At 30.6% G+C, this 25721-nt stretch overlaps 1 protein-coding gene and 1 long non-coding RNA gene across 4 annotated transcripts in view; both read left to right on the top strand.

Annotated features, from left to right (window-relative positions):
- The window catches only part of Invadolysin (leishmanolysin-like peptidase, invadolysin), a 257502-nt gene extending 237451 nt beyond the window's left edge, over positions 1-20051 (top strand). For all 3 annotated transcript variants that reach the window (XM_011647322.3, XM_011647324.3, XM_011647326.3), the window contains 10 exons: positions 7825-7936; positions 9126-9307; positions 10661-10864; positions 13799-14024; positions 14334-14527; positions 14626-14758; positions 14971-15130; positions 15213-15379; positions 15476-15595; positions 15709-20051. In XM_011647322.3, coding sequence (XP_011645624.2) covers positions 7825-7936; positions 9126-9307; positions 10661-10864; positions 13799-14024; positions 14334-14527; positions 14626-14758; positions 14971-15130; positions 15213-15379; positions 15476-15595; positions 15709-15867 — 1657 coding nt within the window. In that variant the 3' untranslated portion in view covers positions 15868-20051. The remainder of the gene's footprint in view (positions 1-7824; positions 7937-9125; positions 9308-10660; positions 10865-13798; positions 14025-14333; positions 14528-14625; positions 14759-14970; positions 15131-15212; positions 15380-15475; positions 15596-15708) is intronic.
- A 4563-nt stretch (positions 20052-24614) lies between these two features.
- Positions 24615-25721, top strand: part of LOC148937964 (uncharacterized) — a 29078-nt gene continuing 27971 nt past the window's right edge. Inside the window, exons 1-2 of the long non-coding RNA XR_016137944.1 lie at positions 24615-24963; positions 25272-25321. This is a non-coding gene — a long non-coding RNA (uncharacterized LOC148937964). The remainder of the gene's footprint in view (positions 24964-25271; positions 25322-25721) is intronic.

Raw genomic sequence — 25721 nt, forward strand, 5'->3', positions numbered from 1 at the left:
TTGCGTCTCGACAGGGTGGTAAAGTTCTCGGAAAATGTTACGGTAGACAAGTTTTTATCTCTCTTAGAAAGTTGCGTCATAAGCAGCCGATATCCATTTGTAGAATTCCTATTAAAAAGTGTTCTGCAAGCAAAAGTTAATATTTTCATCCGTGAGACTTTATGACGAGTACGTAACTCGCTAAATTAATTCTTGATTTATCGAATAATAAAACATTATCAAGTTGCTATTAATTTACAGACAAATAGTTTTATTATAATGACTGGACGTAAGCTTACTCAGGTTAATTAGCAGGAAAATGTCAAAGGTTAATGTCGACAAAGATAAATTTAGCAAGCTATCAGAGAGAGACTTGTGAGCGCTGTCATGAAAAGCTTAAATAGTAAAGAATGGCCTCAGCCAACCTTTATGAAATGCCTTTAAAAGGACATCTTATTCCCCGTAAATACGATCATTCTTACTTTCACATTTTCTAAGGCGTTCGCGACGGAGAAAACAATGTACTATTGTCTCTCAAGAAAAGGGAACGTTTTAATACCAGCTAATTAACGAAATACTATATATTCGGTATTCTCACCACGGCACGGAGATCTTTTTTAAGGTGCGCCTGTGTGACGTCGCTATATGAAAGAGCTTTTTTCGTTGCCGCGTCGACATTACACGAAAATTAATTATTAGCCGTTGGCAGCTTTGAAAAATTTTCTTAGTTATACTTTAAGTACGTGGTATCAAAGGGTTACAGGTTACAAAGGATAATTAGTGAAGTTCGAGTGCGTTAACAGATCACATTGTAATTGGATCTCCATCATTTCCCGAGCTTGTTTGAATCACTCAACTGTTCGATCAATTAATGACAGATTTTCTTTCATTAATTCTTTTCTTTTGTTTTTGCAATATTGATTGGCAGTTTATATCGAGCATGTTTCAATTATTACAAACAAATTTTATACAGCAATGTGAATGTTTACATTTCCAGAATGGATATATGAATAAATTACTTTCAAATAAATTACTTTATAATAGCATGAATTATCATAATAAAGTTAATAAAAAATATCTCTTTCATTTTGTTGCGCTATTTTTGTGCTTTTCGATTTGAATCTCGTGCTCAAAATACATTTATTTTCCGAAAATAAATGTCCGAAAATAAACGAAAGGATTTGGAGATTGAGATATGTGTTATGTATGCTTCATTCACACGTCTACAAATAATTATATCAAAGAGACATAATTATGTCGAAGAGGACCAATCTTCCATCTATTCTCCGAGCTTATATACTGGCAGCGTCACGTCTCCGCTGTTTGTAACGCGGAACGCGACGCGGTAGAAACGAGAAACGAGAAATGTAGCTTACTGAAAAGGAATAATGACGTATACCGCCCTAATTAACGTCAGTTCTTAACTTCAGCCGCAAACCACGTGATGACTCATTAACGTTATCCTCTTATTGCGGTTTTTTTTTTACTAGCAAGTACGTTTCAACATATCAAAGTAGATATATAAATAAAAGGAATATTTTAACATGAAAGCTTTAAATGGGTAATGAAGTGTAAAAAGTGTAAAAGTGTAAAATAAACCTGGAGTATGAGGTGACATCTCTGTATCCATCTTTAGAATTACACCTCGCTAACAGAAATATGAAGTTCTTTATTTAATCCTCGGATAGGTTGTCTTTTAAAGTTGCCTTTAAAAAGGCAACTTATTTCTGGTTCTTTTAATAAGTAAATTCTTGCAACGAATATATTCGTATTTTGTACTTTGAATTTAATATGCGGTTCAGGAATATAAATTAAATAAATTTTTAAACGTGGTTATATTGAGGAATTTTGAAACATTTTTACCTTACACAGTTTTACCTCTAATTGATAATTCTTGTTCTTTCTTTTAAAACAAAATTCAGCATTACAGTAATCTTGCATCTCAATACATTTTTTATTTTTGTTACGTACCTAAAGAATACATTATATATTTAAATATATAATATTATTATATATTTATAGTTTTCTTAAATATTAATTGCAATATCAAATATCATAAGGTTTGATATCTTTATATTTTCTTTATTACAAAGTTACGCTTTAGTATCTTCATTACAAAGAATAATAAATCCTGAGAAATTGCAAATAGTTATTGCATTCAGAATGCACCAGGAAAACTTCTTGGCATTAACTAGTATCTTTCCTTTTTTAAGCAATTAATAAAGTAAAAGGCACAACAGATATGACAATCTATTGCTATTGCACGAGATTGATTGATATCTTGTGCTTTTCAAGTCTTTTTTGAATTAATTTTTCAATTTTGCTTGCTCGTTATCGAGAAAATTGCTGTCGTTTGAGCGAGAAGTATGAGATAATTGACGAGTCGGCATTAATCTTCGTTTCGGTGACTTTATTTATTTCATTTATCTCGTCTCTTTATCACCATTACCGGCAATTTTTTTTATCACCCGTCACTCTTGATAACGAAATAAATTTTGTGACGCGCACGTTTTTGGAACTAAATTCTTTATCAATTTAGCTCTCGTACGTCAGAAGGGCTTTCGAAAATTAATGTACTTGATGTTTCCCTATTGGTAGGTTTAATCTACGTGGTCTTTAGCGGTCAGTGTTAACGCGGTCTTAGCTACCGCAAAGTTAGAATCCGCCAACATTTGCGTAGCGGCTATAGGCTGATCACATACGAGAATATAACACTTGACCTGTAGGCCGCAGTAGTTTGCATTGCTGTTGACTTCGGCCGAACATATTGCGCGCTCAGTCTGCTTCATCGTCAATGAAGGATCCGTACGCAAGTAGTAAGCCGCTTTATATGTCAGACCAGGTGTGCCACTCAATACGATGACTATTCGCCATTTTTGGAGAAGTTTCTCTCTTAAGTACTTTCATCCTTAACTACTTTGCTACTTTAGTTTATACGTGTGCAAAATTTACGAGTATATATAGCGGTGTTCGTGAGCAGTCGTATTTTTACCCATTATGACCAATATGTAACAAGTCTCGATATTATTATATTATTATGAGTTTAATATCCAGTCTATGAGATGCAAAATTATAAAATTATAGCGGAATTTTTTTTTCGGAGTTATCCATTCAGTATTTTAGTAATAATTTAAGCACGACAGTGCGAAAAATATAGTGGACTGATATAAGAAAATTTGGCGAATATAATCCGTTATATTAAATTCTTACGAAGATGGGACGACATCGTTATACGTGTACTAAAGTAGTTTTAGAATCGCATTAACACTCATTGCTGCGGCAACGTAGGAGAATCTAAGGGACTATTGTGACTGAAAGGATGCAGGAAGAAGACGAATATAACGGATTTCCGTTTTCAAAGGAAAATGAGCATTCTCAGTTACATATATATATGCATATACGCGCGTATGTACACCGCATAAGGCGCATATAAACGCCTTCTGCTTTTATCTCTAGGAATGTTCACTACAAAGGACTGACTCGAGCGCTAAGTGAAGAACATTATCACTTTGAATACTGTAAGAGTTTGCAGTCGCGCATTATAATATCGTCAATGAAACTTACGTTATTTAATAAAAATTGAAATAAAATCTGGAAACTTTTATAGTACATTCGGAATGAATATATTTGTAATATTATTTTACAATTCATTTTCTGCATATAAATTAGTTAAAGATTTAAAAGAATAAGAATAAGATGATTGTTCTGAAATGGATATGCTTGTGAGAAGTAATGTGTACGTCTCGTATAGTTCTGAAAATTTGTGTTAATTTAATTTAATTTTTATGTGATTCTTTTTCGTTTCGTTATGCGATTCTTTTCGACCACATGATAACTGTGAATCATGCGGTTTCTACCAGCTGTTATACACCTTCAGAGGAACCGAAGGATGTTGGGTCGGTGTCGGTACCCAACGAACTCTTGGTAATGCAGAAAGCGTGTCACTGCAACAAATCCGTACTCCTGGCATTACGTGTCCCGAGTAAGTGTAGCGGAGTGGTGCTTTCAAAGTGCTCGGGACTCCTTTAAGTTACCTGAACGATAAAGTTCTTTGGAAGTCACCATTAGCGTCTTCGTCCTTGCGATCGTGTTGGAAAGTATTCCCGAATTTCGAAAATTCCAATATCAAAGAAGCTACGGATAGTCGAACGCCAACTTCACACTTCTATGTAATGTAGGATCACATGCGTACATGATCGGATACTTTTATATGTTTATGTAGTATATGCGATTTATTATACGTTTATGTAGTATAAATATCATTTTTAAGTTGCAGTATATTAAGTTTGAGAAAATTTTAATTGAAAAAATACAAAACATCTCATCAAAATGAATGTTGTCGGTGAATATGTCCGGTGGCATTAAAGTTTTGTTACATTTTGTATGTATCTTTTGTATGATTAGGAATTATTAATATTAATTTTTATAATATATAATAAAATATATACATAACTTTTGAATAACTGTATGATTGTGACATACTTTATCTCATATATTCTCCTGTTTGCTAATGCAACGTATCGTTGATTAGTAGTTAGATTTTCGCTTATTCATCGTTTGCACATATGTGTGTATTTAGATGGGATCGAACGTCATTTTGGTAGGATCAATCGTCATCCCAAAGAGATTAAGCGCTAACTCTGTAAGCCCACGCTTCTACGTTGGATTAAAATTTGCACGTTAGGCAAATATGAGACAATTAATATGAAATAAAATATTATAATGAGAGAGAGAAATAAACATGCATACACTTTTAATAAATAAGCATTAGGCACAATTACATAAAACTTATATTTCATACATTTTAAATTGATAAATTTCCACTATTAGAGAATGAATAATTTTTGTCTTCCATCTATTATTGTACAGCTATTTTGTCCAAAGAATATAAAAAAAGAGAATATCGATTAACATTTATAAATTTTATACTTTTTTCAGATTTGGAACTAGATTTCAGATTAAAGTTCTATCAAAGTTTGATTTTAAATATGCATATAATATTATTTTATTTTTCTAAAACTTAATCTATAAAAATATTTTCAATTTCACGTACTTACATTTAAATTGATAAATTTCCACTATTGTTCTTATATTTTTTAAGAGAAATAAATTCAAGATATAAAAAGATTTAATGTGTTGCATTTTTCATGCTGTCGTAAGCAAATATTTTTAACTGTTTTATTTCTCTTGAAAAAAGGAAATGAGTATAATTTTCGCAAAAAAATGATAGCGATATCGAACCGACTTTCAAAGTCTCCGAAATTGCGAGATTTTATCTTGACAAGAATGTATCTCGCGTCGGCAATAGAGAAACGGTTTAAGTCGCATCTCCGTTTTCTCTGCGAGGATCTTGAACGAAGAAGACACAAGAAGAAGAAGCCGGAGGATACTCTTAACGGAACAGTAAATTGCTTGGAAACTGCTGTACTATTTACGGACAGCGTTTCTTCCTGTGGACTACGTGGTCGATTTCGAAGCTTGGCGTTACGCGAGATCGAAATCGTAAATTCCAAGAAATTGAAAGACTTATACACCATGATCTTAGGACACGAAAAATATTTTCGCTACGGCAGATAGTAGCTACATATATGTTGAGAGGCTTTTCTTTAAAAGTTTCTCGAACAACCAGATGTCCATTCGACTATACGAATCTGGATTTTCAATGAAATCAGAAAACTGTTTTGCCTTACATATCAACTCGGCTGAAACGTGATTCAATTAGCGACTTACATATTTATTACGTAGCTTTGGAAACCGTAAAATCCAGATTTAAGGGATAATTAGACTTTCCGGATTTACACATAATGTAATGCCGAAAAATTAATTTTTTCTCTCTTCGTTAACGTAAAAGGATGTGAAACTTGTACAACAGCAAATTACACGGTTTATATTATATTACGTAACGTAATAGTAACGTTAATAGTAGACATTTTTCTCATTAGCGATGCGACATTAATTAATTCTCTTGGTCTTTCATCCAATTTACAGTGATCAATGTCGCATAATATCGGACGCTGATATTATCCGCATATTGTTCGGTGAAAATTAATCAGTCCGTTCATGATACCCGATCTGGTTAATTCTCCCTCCCCTCCCTTTTATTATAACTTGAATATATATTGTGTATATTGTAATCATTTATAGTAAATTTAATATTGATGATATTTTCATGACTTTGATATTTTATACGTACTGTTGTCAAAATATAATTAATGCATCTCTCTCAACAAAAATAAATCAATTAAACAAATAAAAGGAATATTCATAATGATTATTTCTATAGAAATCCTTTTTAGCATTATTCTCTATTTTATCCAATTTGCAAGATAATTATAGACTCATTATATTTTGCCTTTTATATTTTGCTGGAATTTATTTTTTACCATATAAAATTTATATTTTTAAAGAGAAGATTTGCACATCACTAGATAGTGTATTTTTCTAAATAGCGTATCATTTTTTCTTTTTCAATTTTGATGTGGTATCAGCGAGAACGTCTTCTTCCCAAAGATGTCGAACATGCTTGTGTCACGACGTTTATTTAGCGAAGTGCACCTTCTCTTTAGTGTTCACCTTTCCCTAGAGCCCTCTTTATCCTTGCTTGCCGATAGCACCATCGTATCTGATATAGTCGTATCCACTTTTACTTTGTAAAAGTATATACTGGTGGGTCGATATCGTCCGGCGATGGAACATCGTTGTCCTGCGATAGCCATTTCAGTTCCATCGGGATGTCCCGGAGCAACGACTCTGTCGTGTTTTGACTCTCGTCAGATAATACCACTCAAAAACGTTCGCGAAGATATACAGTACTTTGGAAAAAGAGAGCATAATGTGAAGGCTATGGTCAGCTTCATTGTAATCCCGCGTCAATATCATCATGCTACTAATACTAATAATACTAGTACTAATTTACATAGCGCGTTTACACAGAAGCTAATTTTAAGTAGACTTTAATAGAATATTAAACTGAAACTCTCATTTAAATACTTATTGGCACGTGAATGTATGAAAACGTTTTCACACACAGACGCATTATTTAATTAAATTACATATTTGAAAATAAACGCTTTAGAAGAATATATTGATATAAATGAGAAAAAAATAATGACACGTAAATTAACCTTTATCATAAAAGCATAATTCAGCATAAAAAGTTTTTATTGGTAATTTTAATTGATTTTATTATATTATTTTTAGTTTTTTTTTAAATTAAGTTATATCGCATATAATTTGATTTATAATTCTTTATAAATAGTGTATGTTGTTCTTTTGTACTTAAAACGACTTCACTCTCTCCAGATTTTCTTTTATTAATATCTATTTTATTCGATTTCCTCAAGTGCTTTTGCTTAAATAACAGCTAATAATTCCGCACAAGTTTTCGCAAAGAGAATGTCCAATAGATGAAGAAAATAAAATTCTGTTTCTCTCACTTATAAGTCTTAATAGCTATTTTTTTTACAGGATGTATTTATGAACAGATTTATTCAAATGTAATATAAAATCTTTTTTTTTTTGCTGAAAATGCATTGAAATTTAACACATAATTATTATGGGAATTTATATTGAAATTTTTGTATTTACAAGTCTGCGAAATAAATGTCCCGCGGGAAGTTACAAGTCAGTTAATTTACATCAAGAATTTATATTAAATAACGTTAAACCATTTTTGCTTGTGTTGAGAGTTTAATATCGCGATATTTTATAATTTAATTAACAACAAACTTTATTTCTCTGGGCAATTTCCGGTTTGCCCGGCTTGTGGAAACGCGATACTTCACAATCTAATTCTGACAAGCTTTATTTCCGTGAATAAGTTCCGGCATCTTGGAATGCTTGCAGGAAATGCGAGAGTAGTCAAGTTTTTGTCAAGGACCACCACACACACTGTATAGATACTTGCCGTCCTGTTACTATGTGCGGTGAAGTACGCGTCCCGGAGGACCATCTTGACGTAAGTAATTACCCGATAAGTTCTCTAAGCCGAGTTAAATTGTGCAATAAATATCGGAGCTAGTCAAAGGAGTAGATCGAGCATTGGCGTATTTTAGGCATTGGGAAATCACATGGAATCGACAATTTATTTATCAACAAAAATTTCATTTTTTAAATTAATTTTAAATAATTATTTATTTTGATATAGAGAAAATTTGAATTATATGAAAATTAATATTGAAAGTTAATTAATCGTGAAAACAAAACGTCATTTATTTAAATCTTTAAAAAGAAAAAATTGATTAAAACTTTTTTAATGTATCTACAATCAATTAGAAAGAGAGAGAAAATACATTTAGAATACTTCTTTTATGAATATTTCTTTTTAGAATACTTTTTTTTTCTCTTTAATTTTGTATTTTATGCTCCCTATTTATATATGTACATGTATATAACTATCAAATTTAAAAAAAAATATCCTACTATCTTGAATAATTATATTTTGATTGTAAAAATTAATAATAATTTTATTGAAAAAAAATTTTGCTGTTTTCACGATAGATGAAATTATGATTGCGACAAATGACCAGATTTTTATATTTTCACGTAACACACGTATATTCGAAATAAGAGATATGATATTGACGCTTCATCTTGATCGATTACCGAGACTCGTTTTGAAAGGATGAACTGTAATGACAGCGTGGAAGCGAGAGGCGCTAATTGATGAGTGGCCCTGAGAGGCGAATTGGTGTCGGATAACTTATTAGAGCGAGGGCGTCATCACCCTTGTCGTTGACGGCGTAAAATTATTTACCTTCTCGCCAAAGGTGTTCTCGACGGTAATGCGATTCCGCTCCGGTTCGTCAGCGTTAATGTTTCCGGATACTTCGTCGTTTACAGGATGCAATCTTCTTTACAGTATTTCGCGTGTGAACTCATCGCGTTTGACACTCATTATGATGAGCAGGATTGTCTGATTTTGTTTTATGTCGATGTGAGATTCTCAAATTCTTGATGTCATAAAAGGCGATAATTTTCTTTCCATTTTTAATTCATAATTTTGCCGAAATTGAGAAATTAAATTTATTATTATTATTATTATTAAATTTTTCTTTAAAATAAAAACAATTTTTTCTCTAATTATCACATGTTTTTTATGCTTTATATACTGATTTTTTTTTTTAAATGTGTATGTTTTTATATAGGTTTGTAGAACATGCAACGCGACAGGACACAATTGCGGAATAGCTGAAGGAAGTAAGGCTGGTCCAGGAATCGACGGTGCCGATTTCGTCTTTTACGTATCCGCCATGCAAACTGAGAGATGTCATAAGGGTTTAACGGTAGCTTATGCCGCTCATTGTCAACAAGAAGCAGCATTGGATCGGTAAATCCAACTTATTAATTTAATTAGTCGAAAGTAATACATAATAATAAAAGTAATACATAATAATAATATATATAAAACATATAATAGAATAAATGAATTTTATTATATATATTTTTTGATCCTATAATATTTTTAATAAAACATTCAGATTTTATAAAATTGTAAGTTTATATGGAGAATCTCATATTATTTTTTGTCATATAAATATTGTATAAATATTGGTTTCTATATAATATTCATATAAATTCATATAAATTAAAAAGTACATTTTTCATCATTATTTAATAATAACGTGAATGTAGAGTTTTCGCGATATTTTGATATTTGAGAACGTTATTAATAATGCATTAATACATTGAATAAGTGCGTGTCATGATTGAAACATTGTGCAATTTTAGCTATTTGTATGAACGAAGGCGTACAGACGAAGGCAAACATCTGGCATGAATATATTTCATGAGGACGTCGGATTAAATATTTGACAAGATTTATAAGAGAGATTGTTTGTACGAAACGAGCGATTTAACAATGGCGAATACTCATATTAATGATTTTAATTAAAACGATGTATTTTAGTTTGTTTACGCACTGAATGATTTCCAAAAATTTTCTTACTTATTTAAATTTACTTTGGTTTTAATGGTTTTAAATTGTTTTATTTTATCTCTAGATAAATTATTACGATTGTATCAATAATAATAATGCAAAGAATAGATAGTCCGTTAATTTACTGATAAATTAATTTTAATGATCTATTATTTACCTGGAAAATATGGGGAAAAAATCGATTGCAATCGAGGAACTATTTTATAGGATCGAATTTATAATGGAAAATTGCAAAAGCAAAACTCGACGCTCTCTGATTTGACGTCTAACTTTATGACTTCGCCGAAACGTGAACGCATATTAAGTAGATTAAATTTGTCTGTCAGGTACATACGTCGCGCACGTCGTACCACGGTCGATGTAAATGGCGTTGCGCGAATTTTATTATTCGCACGACGTCTGATCGTGATAGATTGACGATATTCGTGCGCTGCGTTGCCGCTTGCTTATGGAAAAATCCTTGGAATTCGAGTGTGAAAAAAACATATTTTACATAACATACGATATTACATAGCTTTATCGATCGATATCGATCCACGTACCCTTCACGGAAATTACATGCTTTTATGTCTGCATGCAAATTTATTCTTCTGCTAATATCGTATACGTATCTTACAAGTATCTTAGAGAACGCTTGTCCAAGAAAATAGTAAGAGAAGACCTAAGATAATTTCGAGACGCTATAATTAAAATAAAAACGAAAGGTGATTTTGCGGCTGCTAAAGCGAACTAAATTGCTTCCAGGCCAATAGCTGGTCATGCCAACTTATGCCCGGGAAGCATCAGCACGAAACCACAGGAGTTGGAAACATTGCTCAGCACCGTTAAACACGAGATCCTGCATGCTTTAGGATTTTCTGTGAGCTTATACGCTTTCTACAGAGACGAGAATGGTGAGCCCAGAACGCCCAGAAGAAGCGATACCGGAAAACCACCTCTTAATGAAAAGTACGTTCTACCTTTTGTACGTCTTATATTAAGATTCTTTTATTATCGCATGAAAGACGCGCAAATTATATTAGTCCGTTTCTTTGAACATGAAATTAAATTAGCCAGTACGATATGAATAGTTCCTCAAATGCGCATGAAATTGTACTTTACGTTTTCCAAATATGATTAACACAGCTAAAAAGGATATTCTTCTTGGAATACTAAATTCACACTATACACGATCGATTCCCTCTACATAAATTTTTACCAATAGAGAACATTTAAGCATGAAGAACATTTAAATGAATATTTTTTCATGCTTGATTTCTTTTTTCGTAGAAGAATGAATTTTGTCTCACTCAGTTTTGCTGAAATTGTTACGCTACTTTTGTGTTACGAGAGGGAAAGAGAGAAAATAAATACTTTGCTTTGTTCATCATTTCATCACTCAACTACGATGCGTTAGCTATTCCTCTCTATCTCTCTCTCTCTCTTGCCTCAATTGTCTGACGGTGTATCTGCCTTTAAAATTGGAAAATTCCTGGTATCCTATTCTATACGAGTCGACGGACCGTAACGAACTAGCTTCCGGCGTTGGCAGATGCGAGCTCTTCCCCATACGATCCTTCTTCACATACCCTTCTGTCTATTTTCCAGTTCTCCATCCGTTACTTTTCGCTACTCTCATAGTTACTTCTCTTATTCTCGCCGTTCGCTTTCCCAATTCGCTATCTCGCTCGAGTCCATCCGCCAAGTGGCGAAAATCGACGTCTTTCCACTTCGAATCGCGAAATTCCAGCAACAGATCCATGGCGTTCCAGACTATAATAGATTTTAGAAATGACTTTGGCGTTTCTCACAAGTCTCTTCTTAAAGCTCGCTCCGGCGTATAATTTTCCAGTATGTTCTCAGCGCATTTCTTCAAGTGTGTCTGGTTTCTTCAGCTGATCTCATGAATTATCGCGTTGATTTGCGTTTCGAATGTTGGCGAAGATAGAATTTCCTTTCTTTCTTACTCTCTCTCCCCCCCCCTCTCTCTCTCTCTCTCTCCCTCTAATAAAACATCGCTCATCGCATTGCATAGCATTAGAGAATTATAAAGTCATTCGGTAATATATGCAGAACTTCTTAAACTCTCTAAAGAAACTTTCTGAGAGAGTTTTATGATTCTTTTTCAACGATGTCTCGATACTTAAATTGAGGAACAGAGATTTTTGTCGGAAATAGTTTCGTTCCCTTCTTCTCTTCATACAATCTTTTGTTTCTTTAATTTTGTAGCCCCTTTTTCTATCTTCCAGGTTTTTTTTTATCCTCCGTCGTGTTCGCTACTTCTCATTTTAGTTCCAACCGTTCTTTTCGTCTGCTCCATGTCACAAGCTGTGCGTTCTCCGTTACAAATTCCACCGTTCTCTATATTTCCTGTTATCCATCTGCTCGTGATCTCGCGCATTCTCACCCTACCGCATCTGAATATCTCTACGAGGATCCTCTTACATTTAAGGTTTACGTTAATCTGCAGCAACGCACATAGAGAAACAGAAGAAGAGAAAGACAGAGAGAGAGGAGAGAGGGAAGGAAGGATCTATGTAATCTTAGATTTCAATGGGATATAGATCTTAACACGACACGGCGATATTAGGTGTGATTGTTTGTGAAATGATAGAGCGTTTGTCTTTACCTGCAGAATAAATAATAATTTATCGCTTAACTTTGTAATTACTAATAATTATTCGCTTTACACATTAAATATTCCATTATTATTCTTGTCTACGATTTGTTTTTATTGATAGTGCCGATTAAACTTTTAGTGATAATTAGTACACATTTATGTCGCTTTTTATACGTTTCTAATTAGCTATTTTATGTAAATGGAAATTATTTGCATTATTCAAATATATGATATTTAGATCTAAATGGTGAAATTACTATTTTGAATTACAGTAATAAATTGAACATGTAATATGACAACGTACGAATAGCTGATATTTTTGCAGCTCGTGTGATTTGTCGAGAATTAATTTCGAAAAACTTTTCTACGAGATTTAAAAGCATTTTCACACGAGCAAGAAATCAAGACAACACGGGTTTAATCTCCTTCATTGTTTCATAACACGAGGTTGACGCTTTTTTCTCACGGTCGACATTACATTCAATTTCTCGCGTTTTATCACATTATATACGCTATTCCCATATGTCCCTAACAATTTATGCATATGAGATATTCTGACGAGTGATTTCACGCTCACGCTTAAACATAATAATATTTTTCATTTCATGCTCGTGTGTCCCCGGCAAAATGACCATTCGCAAATTCATCCGTCATATTGAAATCGAATAGAGGAGGGGTCGTTCGTTCGGTCGAAAACAGCGTTTCACCGATCGCATCAATCACTTTATACAGGAGATAGACGAAGAGAAAGAAAAAGCAAGAGAGATATTTCACTGTAATTATATTTATCTAACCCGCACTGCAAAGTCTCGAAATATTCAACATTTAATACATAGGAAAGTACATTACGAACAATTTCTTTTGTTTTCTCAATATAAATCGAACACGTGAAAAAGTATATTAATCGTATAGAAAAAAAAAAATGCTGTAAAAGAATGATCGAAGGAAATAATTGAATAAATAATTCTGGTTTTTGAAACTTTTATTTGAAGTTTATGGAGATTTTGAATTATTTTATAGCTTTTCCATTTCGTAGTGATTAAAATAAAATTTCAATAACGGAGAGTTTCTGCGATTTTTTTTTTGTTATTTATCGTTTATTTTTTTCGTGAACGATAGTTTATTCAACGCCTGATTTACTTGCGAATGAGATGCATTCGCGAATATGCAATCACATGATTTACAATGGCATAGCGGAGGAGATTATTATACCGGGCAACGGCAACAGCTTTCGACTACCAAATCAGCATATGCTAATAACGTTCGATACTCGTTTCGAGCAGGTTACAAACGCACCAGTGGAGCGAGAACACGATCAAAACCGTGGTCAGGCCTCGCTGGCAAGTGCATGGCGGTTACGTGGAGAGGACCATGCAAATGATAGTCACGCCTCGAGTCCGCGCCGAGGTTCAAGCGCACTTCAATTGCCCGGAACTCGAGGGTGCGGAATTGGAAGACCAGGGTGAGGATGGCACAGCCCTTACACATTGGGAGAAGCGCGTATTCGAGGTGCGTAACGCTTGCGTCTCCGATTTTATCATTCGTCGCACATGTAATATGATAATACTCAATCGAGGATTTCGAACTGCCGTAGTATAAGAAATGAAGATAATCGATTTTTATATTTTAACTTTTATTTAATGTTTTACGTTTAAATTCTGAAATATTGATATAAAATATCATATTATAATATTCTAATTCTAAAGTATGAGGTATGTTTATTATGCAGTGTTATACTATATTTTTACGCATTTAAATTTGCAATAGGAAATTTGAACAACATTTGCTATCATAGATTGATTTTTTTCGTTTATTCAGAACGAAGCCATGACAGGGACGCACACGCAAAATCCAGTTTACTCGAGGATAACGCTCGCTCTTATGGAAGATACTGGTTGGTATAGCGCCAACTATTCGATGGCGCAAGAGCTAGGATGGGGAAAAAATCTGGGATGCAATTTCGCTATGAAATCCTGCAAGGAATGGATATCCTCCAAATCATCTCCGTTGTCGTGAGTACACTGAGATATATATATATATATATATATATACATATAAAAAAATAAAATATATATTGCAATGATTACGCGAAAATATTTAAATATTTCAGAGGAAAATCAATACATCCTTTTTGCAACAAAGTGAAACAAGATCCATTGCAGACCGAATGTACAGACGATCGGAGTTCAGTGGCCTTGTGTAATCTGGTGAAACATCCGCAACCGCTACCTAAGAAATATCAAGTAAGAAATATCTAGTGATCTAACGATTGAAATATTTCTAGTGATCTTGTGATTGAAATATTTTTGAAATATTTAAAGCGGATACGCATACAAACAGAATATATATATATATATATATATATATATATATATATATATAGACGATGTTACATCGCAACATGAGAATATTCGCAGTATGTGAAGAACTCGGTTGACGATTTCTTCCATTGCAGAACTTTGATTCAATTCCCCACGTACCATCGGGAGAGGAACAATACTATGGCGGTTCGGTATCTCTGGCGGATTACTGTCCTTACATACAGGAATTCACGTGGAGAGCACGAAATATAGTAGTCAGGGGTTCTCATTGTCTTTATGAGGAGAATAATCCGCGTAAGTTACACGACACATATATATTGTGACAAAGCACAAAGAAATAATAGAATTTATTTGAAATATATTATTTGTTGTTTAGATCCAGATAAGAATTTCGCGTTAGAGAAATATGGTCCTCATTCAAGATGTTTTGATCATACCAATGATATGTGGGAAGAGAGAACTTGCAAACAAGCGCGTCAGTGGCAGCATTGGGGTTCCGGCTGTTACTTGTACAAATGCGAAGCTGGCAGATTACACATTATGGTGAGTTAGTTACAACGTAATGTTATGAGTACTTATACGAATTTTCTTAATATCACCAGAAACAAATGAATTAAAAGAAATTATTTTTATTCTCAGGTTGGTAATTATACATACACTTGTTATCATGCTGGACAGGAACTTATTATAAGAATTATGCAGAATGGTTGGTTACATAAAGGTGCTCTAATTTGTCCCCCCTGCCGAGATATTTGTCAGGTACAAGTATCATAGAGATATTATATCTTATTGTAATACGTGGACTGCAATATGTAACACGATTAAATATGGCTAAATGTAATTTAATTACTGACCTTATTTTATTTTTTAAGGCGGAATTTAAAGCACGGGACGAATGGTGTAAAGCAGGGGACGAACATCCACCTTCTACACATTATCACAAAGACTATCTTCGCTGCGCATCTGCAGATAGTTTTAGTCTAAGTATATCAACGCTTATTATTGCGATATTATCCTTTATCCTTAGATGATAAACTATTTGTTTTAGTTAATGTTTTAGTATTATCTTAACTTTAGATACATAAATATCATTTACTGATATATCATGTTTTGGAAACATTTTATTTTTTGCGATAATATCTATTCCAGTTTTCGTTATTGCAAGAAATGATGAATATTGGCCGAGGTGACAATCGTATTTAGGCTTGTTATTTATACAACAAAATATTGGCCAAATGATTTAAAAGAATAAAGAAATCATGGATTGACTTTAGATGAAATACATATACACTATTTGGATTTATCCGTGATAATAACACGACAAGATATTTTTAGGTGCCAATGTTATATTATATACGCTCTCTTGATCTAGGTTGTGTATTTAACCAATTTATCATAAATATTATTAAATATTTGTCTTGTTACGATTAATTGATACACGATATATATTTGGTCATTATTTTGTGCACAAACGTTGTCTAAACAAAGATAAATAACTCGGTCATCGCTCAATTTAAGGCGGTGAATAAATGATTGTACCGTAATCGATAAATTGCTAAAGCTTATCTGACTGATGTGTGTACACACGGACTACAATCGCTGCCGATATAAAAATAACGTAAGATTTTATTAATGATATAAATTAATTGTAGAAATTAAGCCTAAAAAATGCTATAATTATCAATAAATTACAGTATAAACGCATTTTGCACAATGTGACAGTGCAAGTAATAAAATTATAGCAAGGTGTCTATTTTATAAATTGTAAGAAAACTTGTTGCGAACTCTCGAATTTTTCAAGTACTTTTATTCAAAATTCCAAATAAAATTACAGAATTTTTAAATGCAATTTTGAAATAAATTTATTTTATCGTATGCATCTTTTTTAATCATGAAGAAAAACTACTAATATTTGGATATTATAATGTTTTGACTTAATCATTTTAAGGAGACATTCGATTTTTTTTGAAAATACATAACTTAAATGTAATATACAATGTACATGGATGTATCTTGATTGCTAATTTAAATGATTAGCGGATTAGTAATAATAGTAATAGCTTGCGTTATAAAACCAAAGTTAACAAAAAATTTTTTGAGGGACATAATTTAAAGATAAAATTTTAAAAAACTTTAAATTGCAATAAAATTTCATAATATTCTCTGATTTTCAAGAATAAAAAAGATTCTCCAAGAATTTCAAATTTTTTGGATTTTTTCAGGAAGTAGACATCCTGCAAAAAAATAAAATATATATATATATATATATATTTGAAAATAACATTCATATTATTTTCAAATTATTATATATAAGTTTTGTCAGTAACGAATGAACATTTTTAAGTGTACAATCTTGAATATTCATGAAGAAAAGTTCAAGTTTACATTCCACCAAAGCACATAATGATGGTTATTTTCTCTGATAGTCGATATTATTAACAACATTGTTAATAAATTCGTAACATTCCGTGATAATGATGTGTATAAGGAAGTTCGTGTGAACATACGCACATAACTCATTAAACAAATATGAACAAATGTGGAAACCGAAGCGATGTAAAAGTATGTCTGAATCAATTTATCAAAGATTGTCGACTATATGAATCTGGATGAATATCGTGAATGTACATGACGTAGAGGATAAGTTTTTTGTACATACAGTTTTAAAAACACGAATAATAATGCAACAAGTTTACGACAGTTCATATAATATAAAATCCAAATCCTAGCAATTAGTTTAATATATTGATGAGTATATACAAAGATACATTTATATTTAAAACAGAACGTTTCTTAGTTTCTTTCTATTTATTATAAATTATATCCTTTAATACGAACAATTTCTACAAAAATTATTTTTATTACAGGTCCGATTCATATGTAATTCATAATAGAGTTGACTATGTTTGCATAACAATTCATTTTTCTGACTAAATACTTTATTATGGATATGGAAATATCAGCGCAACATTGCGCAGATTAGTTGTAAAAAATATCTCTAATAATGTCATTGTACCAAAAATATGACAAACGTAAGATCAGCACACAGATTGTATATATATTAAAATATATATATATATATATATATATATATTAATCATCTATAGAACATGCTAATTCATTTTAAATGTAACAAAATATTAATTATTATTATTTACGTGAAAAAGTATCAATTTATGTCACAATATTTTTAAAGACATTCCATAAAAATTATTTATTGATTCTAGAATATATTTAATGCATAAATTTCAATTTTCATATGTTTGCGAGATTGTAATGTAATGAGGGCATTTGATTTAATTTTGTATACAGATGATTAATATTTAATGTGTGTACTTTGTAAAGAACTTTAAAGATATCATAGTATTGTATCCAATACTGAGGTGTATTCGAGAACATTTCTCGTGAATTCCTGCTAATGTCGTTACTCGACATAAGAACAGATTTTAATACGTTAACAAACACCATCCGGTAAATGTTAATATTGAGTGCATCAGCTATCAACAAGCGAATATAAGAGAAGTCAAATATGTTTTAATAATTCAGTAAGACACAATTATTATGAAAATATCGAAAAAATATGTATAAATATGTATGAATGTATGCGGCTCTAAATACGTGTATCATAAATAGTTCTTAAAATTCTGAGCTGTTAGTCTGTGAGATTTTTATAGAAACGATTATTAACTTACATAAACTGTTATTAGAATATATGTTTTAATTTGTTATTTAATTTCTAATTTTGAATAACTTTGTTATAACATCTATTACAAAAAAATATCAATCAAATATATCAGAATTTAAAAAATTAAAAGAAGTCTGTATCATAATCATTAGTGCGGCTCAGAAAAATTGTATATATAATTTAAAATTTCTTTCTTTTTAACTAATGCATTTTAAATTTGTGAATTTAAGGTCACAATGTTTACGAAACATATTATTTATTATTTTAAAATATTTTATGATATGTAATTTGTATTTCTATTAAATTATTTAAAAAGTGTTTTAAAATATTATGAACACATATATATCAATAGAAAATAATGAATCACTTAGTTTTTTAAATAATTTAATAGAAGTATTAATTTAAGTAGAGTATTAATTCTAAGTTTACATTTAGTTTTAATATCTCAAATTATATGTAGCGTTCCTATCTTATAATTTAATATCATTACAAGATTAATATATTATTATGAATTTAACATAAAGCATAATTAATTATTTTGTTTTACTTTTATGCGTAAATATTGTGCCATTTATTAAAAATAAATATTCTGTATATTTCATGATAAATTACAAATTATAATTCTTTATTAATGAAAACTTAGTCAGAGACTTGTTAATATTGAGGATTAATAAAAAATTAATAAAAAATTTAAGTATAGTAAAATAAGACAAATACGTATATATATATAAATACATATGCTCTAAGGATATGTTTAAGAAGTGAGATTATTTTTACAGGTATCGAAGGATTAATATAACGATACAAATATGTATACCGATTTACAGATATCCTTCAGTTTAATAATGAAAAATATAAGTGATAGATAATAAGTTTCAATATTAATACTATTGTAAATCTTAACGCAGATTTTATTGCAAAATTGAAGCATTTAATCCTCCTCTTGTGGGTTCTATTAACGTAAATATTGGTAAATATTTTCCTATATTCTTAAAAATATATAAGCTTTTGACTTTAATATAAAATTCAGAAAATATTTCAATTGGAATCCCGAAATTATTTTATATCCAACCCGATAAAATTGTATGTGACTTTTAAAAAAATCGAGCTTATAACTGAGATAAGGAAAAATATTTAACCATATCATAATAATACAAACGTTACCGCAAAGGAGGATTTATGATGTCAATCCTGCATTAATTATTAATTATATTATATAATATAAGTTCTTTTTTTATTTAAAAAATATGCAAATTCATAGCGTATTGTTCTTTAAACAGATTTTGAAATTATTTCATGTACAACACTTAAAGCAAAATGTCCTTACTCACCGATAGTATTTAAGTCATTTATTCACATTGTAGCACAAAAAGGTGCTCACTACCTCGGCTATGTTAAGCAATCTGTACGCAATCGCCACTGAAGAGGTATATGAGAAATGTAATGTAACATCAAATTCTCCTAGTATTTTGTTTTTATGAGTAAAAATTCTGTATTCAAGTTAATAAATAATTAAAAATTTAGAATATATGTACTTTGTTTTAAATACAATTTCCCTCTACTGACTCAACGTAAGTCAACAAATCTATGAAATCTTATGTACAATATTGTCTTATAATTAGTATAAATATCTTATTTTATTATATAACTACTGAAAAATGGATTTCTATTAACAATTATATATACATGAATAGATTAAACATGATTGGAGTCAAATCGGCATATTTGTTACATAATTGATTATTACTTTTCATTATTCATCCATTTATTTGATACACATTACTTAAGAATTTTTTAATACATATATACATTCTATGTATACACTATATATATCTTATTTACACCGATTTAGATATTTAATCCTGATAAAACAGAGGAATAGGATATAGATAGGTAAAAAAATACACATAATATAAATGTATATTATTATTAGACGTAAATATAAATATCTTTCTATAATCTTTGTTTGTTGTATTTACTGAGAAATAAATATCATAAAAAAATTTCAATGAAAACTTATTGAAAAATACTATTACTTTAATAGAACTTTCTTTTACGCGATTTTATTACTAAGTAAATATTTATGTAAAAAATTTGAAAATATAATCAATTTAAAAAGGCTTAATATACTTCCAAAGGAATATCTAATAAATTAAATTCTATTATTTTTAAATTATTATATTATTATTATATATATAAATACATATTTAATTTCTTAAAAATTTCTGAAAAGTTTAAATTATTTACATTTTTTTGCGAGAATATCTTATAACTTTTGTACAATTAATATCTCGCAATTAAAATGCAAAGAAAGATAAATCGACACAATGAACATGAGTTCTATATGTCTGCACATTATTACAATACAATAAATCAACAAATGAATCATTACAGGATTAAATATACACTCTAAATTGTCTACATCTATTCATTTTAGGACAACGAATCTGTAAAGACATATCCAACTGCAATATTTTTATAGTGAATATATAAAAATAATCTAAGACAAATTTCACAGATTTGTTACCCCAATATAAAAACTTCATCACTCACCGATCCGATGCGCAACAGCGGAGTGAAACTGCCACGTAGCTACGATGATTCTGTAACACACAAATAAAACATTCAAATTATAGCAATGCTCTAAATGATAGATATTTTAAAAAATAATTCTTACGTGTATCAAATCTATTTATTTTTCAATTATATATTTATTAAAGTATATAATTTATAGTTTCCAAAAAAGATCTTTATAAAATAAATTCATATAAAATTGTAAATCGTTTCTCTTTTTCCCGAATTATACAAATCTTAAATTATCATTATCTCTATCCAAATAAATATAAAATTAATTAATTTTAACTTTGTCGACGAAAAATGTATATTTACCGAAAGGTTGCTCCGCCGATGCCCGACGCTTCTCTCAAGCCTCCTCCTCCTCTCAGAATGTTAGGTCGTCAGATCTCGTAGCACAGGACACTCGCGAAAAACACTCGCGAATAATTATAATCGCATGTGGACTAATTTTAAACGTCTTCTCGCAGCACAGAATACTCGCGAAAACACTCGCAAATAATTATAATCGCACATGGATTAATTTTAAATGCTTTCGCGCGTTATTTTAGGGCGCTTCATTGTCCGTGAAAATGTTAACTTCTGTCGATCCAATTCGATCACTTATAATCCTCCCGAAGCAAACACACGACGCGATGAATTAGCATTTAGTATTACATTCGTATAATACAGCAACATCGTGATATCACTCAGCTTGAAAAAAATGCGAAAAAAACGCGGACCGACACGCACTGCTACCTACCCGTACGAATAGCGGTTAGAGAATGATAGCACGCAGAGAACTCGTAAACATGGCGCGCGCTACTCGCGCTAGACGCGGCGCGTAAACAATGTTCAAGGCTACAACCCCTACAATGTGTAAAACAAAATATTTCAACAATATAACGAATAATGTCTAACATGAGGCATCATAATGTCTTTTAATGACTCAATATTAAATATTGTAACAGTTACATTCTAAATAGCTTCTGAATAATCTATTATAGTGTATTTGTTATTTATTAAACTCGATCAAAGATACTTACGATCAAAAATAGATATATTGATATCTTATATATCTTATGCGTGTTACAATAAACGATTTATAATACATTAACTGTCGCTATACATACACATATATTACAAAATAGTGTGAATTAGGGATAAGTCAATGAAAATTTCAAAGCTCTCAATGTTATAAATATATGAATTAGATTTGATCATTATTAAGAAAATAATTATCGCCCCTAATTATCGCGTATTTATTATATTATAATATTTCAATTATATTAAAGTAAATTATATACTAAATGTCTTTGAAAAATAATTTATGGTGGGCTTGCGAATTTTTACATTCTGAAGGAAATTTAATTAATATGTTACCGTGAATATGTTAAGAATTAATGTTATATTAGATTATAATAATTCTAGCAAACAAAATTTAATGATTAAATCTAATCCATATATGTATCTATAATATTGAGCATTTTGAAATTCTTACTGATTTAACTATAATTTTCATATTATTTTGTAACATGTATATGTATAGCAACAATTAATTTATTGTAACAATTGTTTATTGTAACACAAAGACATAAGACATTACATCTAGATATTTATCTTATACAAGTCGTAACGAATCTATTAAACGAAGTAGCAGATATGGGATAATAAATGATTTATTTATTTAATTATTAAAAGATATGTAAACTATTATAGTATTTATGGTATAAAAATATTGTAGCACCTCATATCAGTTAGGTACTATTCGTATTATTATTGAATATTTCGTCGTAGCCAAATTGTATTAACGACGTAGCCTTGAGTATTATTTACGCGCCGCGTCCAGCGCACGCGCACTGTGTGTATGGCGAGTAGCGCGCGCCATGTTTACGAGCGCTCCGTGTGCTATCATTCACTAACCGCCATTCGTACGGGGCGGTAGCGGTGCGCGTCGCTCCGCGTTTTTTTCACATTTTTCATTATTAAATGATACCAAACGTTGCTGTATTATGCGAATAACATTAAATTCTTATTAAGGTGAGTAATGATTTGTAAGCGTACGAATTGTAAGCGAACGTTTAAAACGATGTCTTTTTAATAATATATATAGATAGTCGCCTTTCTATATATATATACATAATCTAATTTATATATATATATATATATCTAATATATATATATTATTAAATAATATATATATATATATATATTATTAAAGACATCGTTTCAATACGCTTACAAATCATTACTCAAGCGTTAATAAGAATTTAATGTTATTCGCATGATACAGCATGTTTGGTATCATTTATTAATGAAAAATGTAAAAAAAACGCGAAGCGACGCGCACCGCTACCGCCCCGTACGAATGGCGGTTAATGAATGGTAGCACGTGGAGCGCTCGTAAACACGGCGCGCGCTACTCGCCATACACACGGTGCGCATGCGCTGGCTTTACGCGGCGCGTAAATAATACTCAAGGTTACGTCGTTAATATAATTTGACTACGACGAAATATTCAATAATAATACGAATAGTACCTAATTGATATGAGGTGCTACAATATTTTTATATCATAAATACTATAATCGTTTACATATCTTTTAATAATTAAATAAATAAATAATTTATTATCCCATATCTGCTACTTCGTGTAATAGATTCGTTACGACTTGTATAAGATAAATATCTAGATGTATCTTATGTCTTTGTGTTACAATAAACAATTGTTACAATAAATTAATTGTTGCTATACATATACATGTTACAAAATAATATGAAAATTATAGTTAAATCAGTAAGAATTTCAAAATGCTCAATATTATAGATACATATATGGATTAGATTTAATCATTAAATTTTGTTTGCTAGAATTATTATAATCTAATATAACATTAATTCTTAACATATTCACGGTAACATATTAATTAAATTTCCTTCAGAATGTAAAAATTCGCAAGCCCACCATAAATTATTTTTCAAAGACATTTAGTATATAATTTACTTTAATATAATTGAAATATTATAATATAATAAATACGCGATAATTAGGGGCGATAATTATTTTCTTAATAATGATCAAATCTAATCCATATATTTATAACATTGAGAGTTTTGAAATTTTCACTGACTTATCCCTAATTCACACTATTTTGTAATATATGTGTATGTATAGCGACAATTAATGTATTATAAATCGTTTATTGTAACACGCATAAGATATATAAGATATCAATATATCTATTTTTGATCGTAAGTATCTTTGATCGAGTTTAATAAATAACAAATACACTATAATAGATTATTCAGAAGCTATTTAGAATGTAACTGTTACAATATTTAATATTGAGTCATTAAAAGACATTATGATGTCTCATGTTAGACATTATTCGTTATATTGTTGAAATATTTTGTTTTACACATTGTAGGGGTTGTAGCCTTGAACATTGTTTACGCGCCGCGTCTAGCGCGAGTAGCGCGCGCCATGTTTACGAGTTCTCTGCGTGCTATCATTCTCTAACCGCTATTCGTACGGGTAGGTAGCAGTGCGCGTCGCTCCGCGTTTTTTTCGCATTTTTTTCAAGCTGAGTGATATCACGATGTTGCTGTATTATACGAATGTAATACTAAATGCTAATTCATCGCGTCGTGTGTTTGCTTCGGGAGGATTATAAGTGATCGGATTGGATCGACAGAAGTTAACATTTTCACGGACAATGAAGCGCCCTAAAATAACGCGCGAAAGCATTTAAAATTAGTCCACGTGCGATTATAATTATTCGCGAGTGTTTTTCGCGAGTGTCCTGTGCTACGAGGAGATCTGATGACCTAACATTCTGAGAGGAGGAGGAGGCTTGGGAGCGTCGGGCATCGGCGGAGCAACCTTTCGGTAAATATACATTTTTCGTCAACAAAGTTAAAATTAATTAATTTTATATTTATTTGGATAGATAGTGATAATTTAAAATTTGTATAATTTATATAATTCGGGAATTTAAAATTTATATAATTCGGGAAAAAGAGAAATGATTTACAATTTTATATGAATTTATTTTATAAAGATCTTTTTTGGAAACTATATACTTTAATAAATATATAATTGCAAAATAAATAGATTTGATACGCATAAGAATTATTTTTTAAAATACCTATCATTTAGAGCATTGCTATAATTTGAATGTTTTATTTGTGTTACAGAATCATCGTAGCTACGTGGCAGTTTCACTCCGCTGTTGCGCATCGGATAGGTGAGTGACGAATTTTTTTTATTGGGGTTACAAATTTGTGAAACTTGTCTTAAATTATTTTTATATATCTGTATTTATAAAAGTATTGTTGGCAGTTGGATATATCTTTACAGATTTGTTGCCCTAAAATGAATAGCTTTAAACAGTTTGGGGTGTATATTTAATCTTGGAATAAAACTTCATTTATTGTATATTGTATATTGCATATTGACTATTCATTTGATGTATTTTATAATAATGCATTTACATAAACACATATGGATCAAATTAAATTGATTGTGTCGATGTATCATTATTTTATATATTTTTTTATATTTTATTTGCGACATATCTATTTTAATTGTTTTAAAATTTATGGAAATTTCTCACAATTATAATTCAAAAATTTTTAATAATGAAA

This window comes from Pogonomyrmex barbatus, unplaced genomic scaffold, assembly GCF_055798465.1.
Source record: "Pogonomyrmex barbatus isolate J1 unplaced genomic scaffold, ASM5579846v1 scaffold1, whole genome shotgun sequence".
Lineage (NCBI taxonomy): Eukaryota > Metazoa > Arthropoda > Insecta > Hymenoptera > Formicidae > Pogonomyrmex > Pogonomyrmex barbatus.